The sequence below is a fragment of the Theropithecus gelada genome, chromosome 8 (genome assembly GCF_003255815.1).
Source record: "Theropithecus gelada isolate Dixy chromosome 8, Tgel_1.0, whole genome shotgun sequence".
NCBI lineage: Eukaryota > Metazoa > Chordata > Mammalia > Primates > Cercopithecidae > Theropithecus > Theropithecus gelada.
In genome coordinates, this window is record NC_037676.1 from 96,544,860 (window position 1) to 96,558,797 (window position 13,938).

A 13,938-nucleotide genomic window follows, 5' to 3' on the forward strand; every position below is an offset into this window, starting at 1 on the left:
TCCAAATAGAATGTCGGTACAATTCTTATGATACTGAGGCCACTCATCTCTCTGTTTAACTTAGCTTCTGAAACCATTCTTGATAATGAGAATGCCATGCCTTTATTTTATTTCCTGCTGTACAATAGATAAGGGAGTAAAAGTCCACCAAGACAGCATACAAAATCAAGAGGACAGTGATCAAGAGTAGCTTTTACCTGGAATATAATTTGACTCGGTTCTTGGCCTTCATAAATAGAAAATGTCATGGGTTTCAGAGGTCCACTAAACTTCCCCTCTTGGCCATATCCAGTTGCCTGTTAAAAAAGAGAAAATTAGCATCTTGTATGAATATGTCTGTGTCACTTGTGATTTTATTAGGGTTTCCAGCACCAATATATGAAACATAGGATTCTATCATGGCCGAAATCTGATCAAAACAGAAAAGAGTATAATAGCTGTTGAAGCTCTACCACGTCAAAGTAGCTTGTTACAAACCTTTGCGTTGCTTTTCTTAAACATCTGAGAAGAATGTGACATGACAAGAATCACTCTATGAGAAGAATGTTAACATCCCCATATTACAAATGAAGCTTAAAAAGGTTAACACAGCACACATGCTCAGGCCTAACTGAACTAGAGCCCATGGCCTTCCACAATCCCACACTGTCTTCTAAATTCTATATGTTTTTACTCCAGCTTCATAAAACACCTCCCTCCACTCTTTTTATTTTATAAGGACATTTATAGCAGATGGCCAGCACTCTAGAGTTTTGAATTTATAAGGGGGAGGAAGAAAATATAGATGTATTTAGTACAAAGTTTGCTTGGCACAGATACACAGTGAGTTTTAGCCAAATTTGAATCTGAATTTGAATGATAACTTTAAGCAAAGCTTACTATTTTAACATTTGATTAGCTCTTTACATTCATTTAGAAAAAAACAGTAAAAGCACAAAATGTTTACTTTAAGCAGTAGCCCCACAATGGTTCTAAAATCCAAAGACCCTAAACCTGAAAGCTAAGCAGGCTCTGCAGACACCCAAGTTAAGACTGGAGGAGGAGTGAGTGTGGCTGGGATGGTAAGAAGAGTGACACACACTTGCTAAGTTAGTACATGTGGAGCTCTGTCCTAAGCACATTTAATCCTGACAACAACCCTCTGGGAGGAAGTTACTATTGTTGCCCTTGTTTTACAGGTGATGACACTAAGACCCAAAGAGGTTAAACTATTTGCCCAGGTAGTGGCTGGAAGCAAGATTTGAACCTGCAACTCTGGAACCGGCCCTCTCAGCCTCTACGCACCAGCACCCACCAGAGCAGGTGAAATAGCCAAGACAACCTGGAGGGAAAGCTGGCGGGCTGCACTGAAGATGTGCATGAGAGTGTGACTCCCACCATTCCCAGTCTCAGAACATGGGGAGCATCACTGTAGCCCTCACCACAACAGCACCTGTGAAGGCGGATGGAGTGGGTGCCGACAGGAAGGGACAGCCAGTCATGCACCCATGTTGGGGCACCCTCTAGGACCAGGGATTTAGTGTCACATCCCCATGCTGGCCTTCTCTCCTTCCTGGGCAGGTCTTTGGGTCTCCCATTTGTGGTGGAAATCAGGGGTGAAACAGATTGAAATCAGAAGCATGATGTGGCAAGTCAATGGTTTTTGGAGCTAGACCATAAAGATAAAAGAGTAAAAAGTCTTCTCACTCCCTGAACTGAGCATGCAGGACAGATTTCCAGGTGCCACTAGGTTGGGGGAAAACCATTTTCTTTCCAGTTATTTAGGGAAAGCAAGCACACGCTCGCCAAGGAAACTGCTCCCTGCTGAGAGTACCCAAAAGCCATCAATATGCCAGTGATCAGAGAAAGGTCTTTGCTGGATCCCTCAGTTTGGGGAATCTTGACTAAGTTGGGTGCTGGATGTCTGGCAAAAGAGCAATAATGAATGAGAACACAGGGGCTTTGAAGTTTGGTCTGTTCTCAGAGTTGTGGTAGGGCCTTAGATTTGCTGCCCCTGGGCCACTGCCAAACCCTCTCCCTTGCTGCCTCCCACCACAGAGGCTGCTAAACCAAGTGTTCCCTTTCCCAGGCTCACTTGCAACTAGGAAGGTGGCCAAGTGGCCCAGTTCTGGTTCATGAAATGAGAGGGGAAGTCCATTGGGGGTGGTCAAGCTTCCATTTTCCTGATTTTTAAAAAAAGGATAGTTGTGGCTGCCCTTTCCTGTGGCTCTTACTGAGACAATGGACCTTGTGTCTGCAGTTGGGGCAGCCATGATGAACCCTGAGAGGACAAACCAGCTCAAATAATGGTGTACCAAAGAGAAAGTAGCCCAAGTCTCTGCAACATCATGGAATTGCTAAACCTGCCCTGGATTGCCTACTTCAGACTTCTTGTTATCTGAGGAAAATAAACCCCTATTTATTTAAAATGCTCTAAAGTCAAATAAGTCAAATTTCCTGTTACTTGCAAGGAAATGCTTTTTTTTTTTTTTTTTTTTTTTTTTTTTTTTTTTTTTCAGACAGAGTTTTGCTTTTGTTGCCCAGGCTGGAGTATGGTTGCATGATCTTGGTTCCCTGCAACATCTACCTCCCAGGTTCAAGTGATTCTCCTGCCTCAGCCTCCCGAGTAGCTGGGATTACAGGAGCCCACCACCATGCCTGGCTAATTTTTTATATTTTTAGTAGAGATGGGGTTTCACCATGTTGGCCAGGCTGGTCTCGAACTCCTGACCTCGTGATCTGCCCGCCTCAGCCTCCCAAAGTGCTGGGATTACAGGCATGAGCTACCATGCCCAGCCAAGAAAATGCATTCTTAACTCACAAAGTAATTTTGCCAGACTTCTAGCCCATCTCCTCCTTTCTAAGATTCTCTTTCTTTGGGAGCTCTTCTTCCCTTTCACTCCTTTTCCACATTTTTTCCTGTTCCTTCAACTCCTCTAGAAAGTAGGGCATAAGAACTGGGTGGTGTGCAAGACAGATGTCCAGGTACCACCATGGTTGGTTAAGTGAGGTCAGTGCTTTCTGTGGAGCTGCTGCTTAGCAACCAACTATCTTCATCAGCTTTGCACTCATGTCAGCAAGCAGTCAGTCTTTCAGTTAGTCACACCAGTGAAAACTACATTAGCCACACACAAACAAGGCTGCACTTTTCCAACAAGAACAAGCTGACTCACCCATCAGAAAATGAGAATCAAGTCTTGGTTCCAGGGTTCAAAGTTGCGTGCTCGTATCAGGGCAACAAATCTCTCTTCCTGCCAATTAACATGGCTATTGGGGCTATAAAGATTTCAAAGTGCATGTGCACACTGTGAATCATCAAGCCGCATTCTCCAGAAGTGGGAAGGACAGTGTGGTGGAAACTTGTGAAAGGACAAGAGGGTGGTTTTATGCAGAAGTTGGAGGTAATAGCATTTTCCCTCTTGCACAAAGAGGCGAAAGGAAGAGAATGGAACTGCCATCTTAAAGTCATTTTTAGCATCTTTTATGTGGCAGTAATGAGACTAGATCACCACATAACACCATTTCTTCTGACAAATCCTTTCAAGAAAGTATCTCCAGAGAAGTCCAACAGTAGAGGCAAAGCATTCAGAGATAGAGCTACCTCCAGACTGGAGCCAGCGCCATTGGACCACCAAGCCCCAACTCTTAACCACATTGTTACACTGCCTTCCAGGCCAAAGGACATGTGCAATTGCCAGGTTCACCTACCTGGTAGCTCCATCAGGAGCTCAGTGCAGTGACTATGTAGTTTTGTACCAAACTCATCTTCCTTCTGGAAGTCCCAAGCATAACTCCAAAACAGATGGCTCTGCCTTGGTTTCCTCCGATTCCCTAGTCAGTACCGTTTCCCAAACCATGGATCACCTATTCGCTCTCTCTTTGGTGCCCCTGAAGTACATCCATGCTATGTTTGTGTTTCCAACCCTCTGAAAAATCTATCTCTTGGAAAAGAAAAGATCTACTCGCAGTCTGAAGTAAATTAGTGCCTCTGTTGAATAAAGCCTTATGCAGAAGACAAGATTCTTCAAGCAAATTTCCAGTCTTCATAGACAAGGTGTTGAAAGGAGGTAGGAGAGAGAAGTGGCTCCCTGTCAGTACCCCTGAAATCCCACTCCCTGACTTCACCCAGAGACAGCTGTGCTTGTGGCTCTCACCTGGGCAAGACAGTGCTACCAGCAGTGGTTGGGCAGTATTTTCACTCTAGATAGAAATCCCACTGGGGTAAGAGTAGAGAAGGAAACCTTATTTTCACCTTTCATCCAGGAATAAAAATGCATGTTCCCGTCTCAGACAAGAAGCAAATGAGATCTAATAATTTGATATTATTATTAGATAATTTAGCAGTGTGCTCAGTGCTGAATCTGCAAAGATGGTAAAAACACAGTCCGTTCTTCATGGAGGTCAGGGTCCATATGGATGTAGACACGACACTTAAAATGCTGTAGTAATTATAGTAGCTAATGTTTATTGTGTGTTTAACTGCCAGTCACTGATCCAAGAGCTTTGTAAACGCAGTATGTCATTGAATTGCCACAAAACCCCATAAGACAAGTACTATTATTAGAGCCATTTCACAGGGCAGAAAACTGAGGTTCAAATCTTAGGTAACTCACCAAATCCCTATCACTGGTAGTGGAGGCACCGAGTTTGAAACCATGTCTGACTTTACCACTACCCTGGGATAACATAGGTGACAAAGGGCATTTGAGGGGGTGGGATGAGGAGAGAGGTCAAGTGGGGATGTTTGATCCAGCCCTTCCACAGTCCTGGGGACAGGCTTCGAGCCTGCAGGCTGTGAGGACTCAGGCCTCTCATAAAATTTGAACTGAAGATTTCCCCCAGGAGGAAGGCTCTGATAGTTTTCAAGTTTCATTCCATTTCACACTGTCACTATGTGAGCTCTAGGGTATTTTTTGGGACTTGCAATTTGATGTATTGTTTATGGATCCCAGAAGAAAGGAAATAAGGTTTGAGGTATGAGGATCTAGAAGATTCCTTCTTTAAAAAAAAAAAAAAAGCAAATGCTTCCCCTAAATCTTATAATCTTGTTTCATAATACAGCAATTTTGGGGGCAACATTTATGAAACTCAGGAGTCACGCAGATTTTTTTAAAAAGGCACCTACTGTTTACTCCAAGGTCAAGGCTGAAGACTCCCCAGTTCCTATTCAGCTCCAAGCTCTAGAAGCCTGTCAGTCAATAGGGTTAACCCAACAAATGGTTAAACACAACCAGAAAATTCCAAACCATTGATGAAAAGAAAAGTATACAGCAGAACAGGCCTGAAAATATAGAGCAGAGCAGGGCTGAAAATAGAGAAAATGCTTTTCTTGATATTTTGGAGGTAAGTTTTCATGCACAAAGTTTAAAAAAGAAAGTCAAGATTAAGGGACACAGACTAATTCATGTATCAGTGCAGTGTCATTCCAGATTCCCTGAGCTATACATAGACAGATTTGTTTTCAACATTACCCATAACTGGTATTGGCTTTTAAGAGCTGGAAAGAAAATGCATCCCCTAGTTGAGGGCAGACATGTGATTTGTAGCCATTTCATCAAAAATATCACAGAGGAAAAAGCTATGTTTCCATTCTATACAACAACTTAATTTTGATAGGTCATCTTTTTTTAAGAAATAATAGCCATTCTTTCCCTGGTGTGGGGTAGAAAGACAGCAGAAAATATTCTAGTAAATAAATACAGAAGAACACCCTCTTCTCTTACCAAATAAAGCATAAGAAGACACAGGGAGTGAAGATGGGCCTGAAGTATCATAGTTTTCTTTATTCAAATTCCTGTGAAGAAACCAGAAATAAAAATGGTTAGCTACCAGTCTGTTAAAATCATGTCTTTCCCATCAGTAATAATCAATGAATGATATCCAGTTACAAACCTAGTAAAATGGTATCCCAAAAGGCCAGCCTCTCCAGTGTATGGAGCAGCCCAGTCTTCCAGAAACTTCATATACATAATCCATAGCAATATGCAAGCCAACATCTCAAAACATGCTCACAGTAATTCCATTTTTCTCTAACTGCTTTGCTCTGTTATGATCTTCTTCATTTCAGTGTCTTAAATGATAGGCAATTAGTGTTTGTTTTGGTTTTTGGTTTTTTTTTTTTTTTGGAACGGAGTCTCACTTTGTCATCCAGGCTGGAGTGCAATGGTGCAGTCTCATCTCACTGCAACCTCCACCTCCTGGGTTCAAGCAATTCTCCCACCTTAGCCTCCCAAGTAGCTGGGATTACAAGTGCACGTCACCATGCCTGGCTAATTTTTGTATTTTCAGTAGAGACAGGATTTCACCATGTTGTCCAGGCTAGTCTCAAACTCCTGACTTCAGGTGATCTGCCTGCCTTGGCCTCCCAAAGTGCTGGGATTACAGGTGTGAGCCACTGTGCCCAGCCAGCAATGCTTATTCTTTTCAATCCTATTATACAGATGGAGAAGATGTATTTTGGCAAATGCCAGGATAACTAAACACTTTGATTCAAAGCCACAAACATATGAGATCCCACAAGTGGCAAGAACTCAAGAATGCTCACAATTCTTCATTCAAAGATGTCACCAACTGCCTCTTTGGTCTTCTAGATATTATCATTACCTATGCAATAAACCTAAGAAAAAATTTACTTGTTACTATGCCAAAAGAGATCAAGCAAAAATCTGAACTCTGTCCTTATTTTCTCCTGTCCGATATTGTTTTTCCCTTCCTCCTTAAGGCTTCCCATTTCACAGACATTATAACTTTCACTATGAGACATGTCATGACTAATTGATTTTAAGATGTGAGATAAATTTTCCACATGGCCTGAAAAACAGTGTTGTTACCTGTCATGAGTTTGGACTGCCCTCTCCCCAAAAGAGAGTCAAGGAAATATATATATACATATATATACATATATATATACACACACATATATACACACACACATATATACACATATATACACACACATATATATATATATATATATATATATACACTTCCATTGTTACAGAATCTCACTCTGTCACCTAGGCTGGAATGCAGTGGTGCAATCTTGGCTCATTGCAAGCTCCGCTCCTGGGTTCACGCTGTTCTCCCGGCTCAGCCTCCTGAGTAGCTGGGACTATAGGCGCCTGCCACCACGCCCAGCTAATTTTTTGTGTTTTTAGTAGAGATGGGGTTTTGCCATGTTAGCCAGGATGGTCTCGATCTCCTGACCTCGTGCTCCGCCTGCCTTGACCTTCCAAAGTGCTGAGACTACAGGCGTGAGCCACCGCGCCCAGTTGAGTCAAGGAAATTTTTTCAATGTATTTATTTCACTAAAATTCCAATCACTTTATTATCTCTAGAGATTAGGAATAATCTTGACTCGTCATCTTATTCTTTAAAGTTTTTCCACATTGAGCACATATCATTAATATCACCAGCATGGAAAATATTTCACTAACATTTTAACCACTCTAAAAATTTAGATCCTGAAAAATTTACATGCCCTATATTTGCATAATTTATATTTGAACTTTAAAGGGTAAAAATGCTATTTCATTTTAGCCTCACCAATGTTCTGGGAGATAAAGAAACAATCCTTTATTAAGCATCACCCAGGATGTAGATTTGCGGAGAGGTCTTTAAAAACAGTAACAGGCTGGAAACGGTGGTTCACACCTATAAGCCCAGCACTTTGGGAGGCCGAGGCAGGTGGGTCGCTTGAGCTCAGGAGTTGGAGACCAGCCTGGCCAACATGGTGAGACCCCCATCTCTACTAAAAACACAAAAATTAGCCAGGTGTGGTGACGCATTGCCTGTAGTCCCAGCTACTTGTGATACAGCAGGTGGAAAGAAATTATTTAGGCAGACAGTGAGGGTAAGAGTACTCATAAGGTTTCCTTTTAACAAAAAGCAGCCCCCAAATCATTTCTTTTCTAACAAAGAGCAGCCTGTAGAATCGAGCTGCAGACATAGATAAGCAAGCTGGAAGTTTGCACAGGTGAATGCCAGCAGCTCTGCCAATAGGAAAATGCCACCTGGGGGCCAGGCATGTTCAACATGGCGGCTCCATCTTCCCTTTACTTTGTAAACCACATGTACAGTAAGGAACAGACAATATGGCGCTAGCCAGGTAGAGAACCTATCTGCATAATAAAAGATTAGGGTGAGATGGCCAGCTTCTTCACGCACTATGCAAACATCACACCTGGTCCAACCAATCTCTCCAGCCCTGTGTAAATCAGATACCACCTCCTCAAGCTCATATTTAAAACTCTGTGCCATGTCACCACAAAAACTGGAAGACCCACTCGGGTGGCACCCCTCTCTCTGCAGGAGACAGAGCTAATCTCCTTTCTCTTTCTTTTGCCTATTAAACCTCTGCTCTTAAACTCACTTCTTGTTTGCCTGGGTTTTCTATTTCCCTGCCCTGATGACCTCGGGTATTTAGCCCAGACAATGATGTCACTTCACTTGGGAGGCTGAGGTGGGAGGATCACTTGAGCCCAGGAGGCAGAGGTTGCAGCCAGTTGTGATTGCACCACTGCACTGCAGCCTGGGTGACAAAGTGAGGCCCTGTCTCAAAAAACAAAAATAAATAATAAAAATTAAAAATAAAAAAGTAACAGAGTAGTACAGCAGGTAGGCTTGGAGTCAGAAAGCTGGCCTAGCAACCCAGCACTGCTCTCTATAGCTATGTGGCTATGGATATACTACTTCATCTTTTGGTGCCTCAGTCTCTTCACATGGAAAACACATAGCAATTGCTCAATAAGTTTGTCCTCTTGGCCGGGCACGGTGGTTCAAGCCTGTAATCCCAGCACTTTGGGAGGCTGAGGCGGGCAGATCACGAGGTCAGCAGTTTAAAACAAGCCTGGCCAACATAGTGAAATCCCGGCTCTACTAAAAATACAAAAATTAGCCAGTGATGGTGGCGGGCACCTGTAGTCCCAGCTACTTGGGAGGCTGAGGCAGAATTGCTTGAACCCAGAAGGCAGAGGCTGCAGTGAGCCGAGACCGCGCCATTGTACTCCAGCCTGGGTGAAGGAATGAGACTCTGTCTCAAAAAAAAACAAAAAAGTTTGTGCTCTTATGATTTTCTCAGATATAATGAGCTGGGGAATTGTTCTTCTCATTTTGTAGGTGAGAAAATCGAGGTTCAAAGTCAAGCAATTTGCCTAAAGACATACAGCTAGGAAGTGACATTACCTTGCCTCCAACCAGATTATCAATTCCAAAGTTTAAACTCTGGAATTTCAACTCTTGCTACTGTGCCTTACACAGTGTGATAGCTACCTAGATGTAGATGTATGACATGGAGCACGGACAGAGATAGAGCCGTAGAGATATATAAATATCATATATGTATATATATTTATACATGCTATATAAATTAAGCAACTTGCCCTGAAATTCCACAACTATTTTAAGGAAAAGCTAGGATGAAAACCCTTCAGGACTCCTAGATTTATAAATTCCTTGACTGTTTAAAAATTAGCTTTTGCAACATAGTTAATTTGGTTGCCACATCCAAACATCATTTTAGAATTAACTCATAAACAAATGAGACATTACTGCTTTAGACTACGTATTTGGTTTGGAAACACATACAAACAAGTAACAACCTCAGGTTCTAGCATATTGCAAGATGACATTATCAATTATAAATGAATAAATTGATATCTAACAAACTGGTTTTCTGTATTAGCAAAATGCACGTGGTCAGCTATCAATCTGTATTTGCTTAATATGAGTAAAAATACAGGCAAAATGATACATTGGGAGATCTTTCTCCTTAAGCTCTTCAGCATTCAAGATCTTTCAAATGCTGCTCCCAAATCTTCCAGCCTTATCTGCCACTCCCTTCCCACACCCAGTCATGCCTCCACCCCAATGGACTTTGTACCCCAAGCTCTCTGGCAGCCAAACTCTCACCCCTGCTGTTCTCCTCGCCTGGCACAAGGCCTGGCCTGGAGAAAATGGACAATGGATATTTGCTTAATGAGGTTGGATGGAGACGTTTCCTCATTTCTGCTTCTCATATCTTACCATCTAAGTTCAACTTAATTATTTAAATAGCATTGAACTACACCACTTCTAGTATGTCCCAGATACCGTGCTAAGAATTGGGATACCAAAAAAAGGGGTACAGGGCTCTTCATACTATCCCTTGCATATATCAAGCCCTCATCAGATGTTGGGTAAATTCTAAAGCATTTATGATTACCTAACATGGATATCTTAATAATTTGTTCTTACCTGTAAGAGCTTTCAATAAACATGATATATTAAAGGAAACTCCTTCAACATTCAAAGCTTTATTTTGTAATACATTTTTATTGCTGATAAAAAGAGTTGTTTCTCCGTTGAATACACTAACAGATTTCTGCTCAGTAAATAACCCAGAACTGATCGAACCAGATCATCTCTTCTTGAACTGAGTTTTTTTTTGTTTTTGTTTTTGTTTTTGTTTTAACACTTTTAGTCTTCAAAAAAAAACACAAGTTGAATGATAGAAAAGCAAATAAAAATAAAAGGAATGCCTTATTTTGGTCCAGATGCTCAGAGAGACCACTGTCTGGGATGTTTGAATGGAACCTAGGAAGTACAAGAACAAATGTACTTATCCTTTATTTTGTCATTTACATTTAGGCCTGCCCCTCACCAAGGGTTTCCAGTGGGAAGTAGAAGTCATTGCTTTCCATTGCCATACGTAGGGTGCCATGATTTATTTGAAGACAAATCTACCACACCATGTGGTTGTTAGGAGCGTAGACCCGGGAGTTAGACTGACTGGCCTGGGTCTTAACTCCTCCATCGGCTGACTTGTGGCTCTGTCTACTCATTGTAAAGTAGGGATAATAATAATACCTACCTTTGAGAGTTAAGAGATTCAGCGAGTTAATATTTGGAACATTGTTGGTCCAAAATTCATTTTGACACCCACGTTTGCTTAGTCAAAACTGTAAACATTGTCCAACAGACATTTCTCTTCAAAATTTCCAACTTTTGGTGGTCCACTAATGAAAATATTCTAAAAACAGCCTACACAGGAACATCCTTACGGACAAATGAGGCAGCAAGGCAAAGCCTTTACCCAAATGATTCAAGGCAAACTACACGAATGCTAGGATTATGTCAAAAGAGGACTTTGGTCTCTCAAACAGGTCCCACCTACACTTCCTCCTTCCATGGATACAATACCACTCATGAATGGCGTACCATGGGTTGCGATGGTGCTGATGGGAAGCCATCCTTCATCACTGAAATTGCCTGAAACCACCACGCCAGACACATAGGTTTCCTCACAAACACTACTTGGAAAAGAATTGAAATACATTTCCAGAGGATTCTGTGGCATTTTATCTGAACTGCCTATAATAGCTGGTTCAACGATCTGCGTGGAATTTTTGCCATTTGTCAGGATTTCTCTCAGATACAAGGACTAAATTCAGACAGTATCTATGGCAATTATCTGAGCGACCAAGCACACCCTTTGCAACATAGATCAGAGGGTTTTGTGTGTGTGTGTGTGTTTTTCAAAAAAAGGAGTTTTGAAAAGAAGGCCTCGGTTCCCAAACTGTGGCTGCCCCTCACCCAGTGGGCACCACCACCACCACCACTTGCTCAACAGTAGACCAGGGCACCTGCTTGTAGAGGGGAACCAGGGCTGCTGGGCTTGCTCTGAAGGAGTGGTGCCTCATGTAATCCACCATACAATAGAAGACATGGGAATCCTGCCACAGCCTGAATCTGCATCCAGCCCAAATAACGACAAAGGCTGGATTTTGTCCAATTTGCTGCATGCATCGATAAGACTTGGTGGTGAAAAATTATCTTGCTGATTTCTCAGAACAACTCTATGGAGCAGATGCTATTATGACCTATCTCTTAAAGATGGAAAATCAAACGGTGAAGACCACAGAAATTAAGAGACTTGCCCAAGGTCACACTGCCAGGCTAATTTTCACTCCCTCTGAAACACAAATATCCTGATCATGAGACACTAAGTATCATTTAATCCATTACAGATCTTTCCAAAACATTGAAAAGGTTTTTTTCCCCTACTTTGTAGCTGCTCTTTTTTTCGGGTGCTGACATGACCCGCCCCGACCTGCCTGGAGGAAAAGGCTGCTTTGGTCTGGGAAGTTTTGTTTTTACTGCAAATGTATTTCTGTGTCTCACTATTTCTCCTCATTTCTGTGCTTCACCTTAGGAATCTTCCCTTTTTAAAATCAATCCAAATGCTGTGGGTAGAATTGTGTCTCCTTCCCCTCAAAAAGCGTATGTTGGAGTCCTCACTTCCAAGCACCTTAAAATGTGACTTTATTTGGAGTCTTTACGGAGGTAATGAAGTTAAAATGAGGTTGTTAGAGTGGGCTCTAATCCACAATAACTGATGTCCTTCTAAGAAGAGATTTGGAGACAGGCTCATCCACAAAGAAAGAACACTGTATGAATGTACAGACGGCCATCTACAAGCCAAGGAGAGAAGCGGAGAAGATCTTTCCTTCACAGCTCTCAGGAGGAACCGACCCTACCGCCATCTTGATTTTGGACTTGTGGTCACCAGAGCTGAGACGATAAATACCTGGTGTTTAAGCCTCCCTTTCTGTGGTATTTTGTTAAGGCAGCCCTAGCAAATGAAGACGCTATGGAACTCTGGTTTAGCCTGTGCTGCCATCCCCGGACAGAGGTGGCCTCACAGGGGGCTCTGCTCAGTCATTAGACACCCAGGGCCCCCTGCATCCCAGCAGCCCACCCAAGGCTTCGTTGATTCTCCCGCCGGGCTCCAAGCTCCCAAGAGGATTAACAGCATTCGTTTTTTTTTTTTTTTTTCAGTTACATAATTAGGTTCTTCTTAAGAAATTTAGAACACAAATTTGTGAGGATACATTCCATTCATCAGGACACACACAGATCGCAGGTAGCCCTGGAGCTGAGGAATAGCTTTGCGTTTTGGTAAAATTTGCCAGTCCATGGCTTTCTGATCAGCCTTGCACTGCTCTGTGGTCTTATATTTCTCTTTTTCTGTGTGGAAGATCTCACCCTCTTACTGACTAGGCTTCCGCAGCTGCTTCTTAAAGTAGGCATCAGTAAGATGTTTTGGGGTTCTCACACTGCTGATATCGATTTTTTTTTTTTTTTTTTGAGACAGTCTTGCTCTGACGCCCAGGCTGGAGTGTAATGACACCATCTCAGCTCACTGCAACCTCCACCTCCCAGGTTCAAGTGATTCTCATGCCTCAGCCTCCCAAGTAGCTGGGATTACAGGTGTGTGCCACCACACCCGGCTAATTTTTGTATTTTTAATGGAGACAGGGTTTTGCCATGTTGGCCAGGCTGGTCTCAAACTCCTGGCCTCACGTGATCCACCCACCTTGGCCTCCCAAAGTGCTGGGATTATAGGTGTGAGCCACCACGCCCAGTCCTGATATCAATTTTTATGGAGGTGGTGATGACAAATTTCTGGTGTGTCCCTCACAGAGGAACTCCATGGAGGACCAGAGGTCCAGCCACAAGTAACAAGCTACTGCCCAGCTTCTCCAGGAAAACCACCCTCCTGCCTTGGGGGCACCCAGGGAGGATGAGCAGATGGTCCCAAGGGCCGTGCTGGCTCAAAGTTCTCTCACATGCTGACTGCAGAGTTTCTTGTCATGGTTGGACAGCTTTTGAGGCACATCGCTAGTAGGATAATATCAAGGCATTTTGTGAAGTTTGACCACCTGGGCATCATCATTCTTGTCACCTCAACTGGGTTTGTAACAGTTGCAAGATTCTTCTTTTCAATCTTGGGTTTAGTAGCTAAGTACTTCCTCTCGTACATGGCCTTTCTGGAATACATAGCGGATCAGGAATATCTGCTAATTCCTCCAATGCAGGATTTGGGCTGCAGCAACGCTTCTCCTTTGGCTTTTTAGCTCTGAGGTTCCCCCTTTTCACCTTGCCACTGGCAAAGCCTTCTTAGCTTCAGGTTTCTTCTCC

At 42.7% G+C, this 13,938-nt stretch overlaps 1 protein-coding gene across 2 annotated transcripts in view; it reads right to left on the minus strand.

The window, feature by feature from the left end:
- Positions 1-13,938, minus strand: part of CDH17 (cadherin 17) — an 87,386-nt gene that overhangs the window by 58,809 nt on the left and 14,639 nt on the right. For both annotated transcript variants that reach the window (XM_025393968.1, XM_025393967.1), the window contains exons 2-3: positions 5,703-5,773; positions 198-296 (exon numbers count right to left, since the gene is read on the minus strand). In XM_025393968.1, the coding sequence (XP_025249753.1) occupies positions 198-296; positions 5,703-5,753 (150 nt within the window). In that variant the 5' untranslated portion in view covers positions 5,754-5,773. The remainder of the gene's footprint in view (positions 1-197; positions 297-5,702; positions 5,774-13,938) is intronic.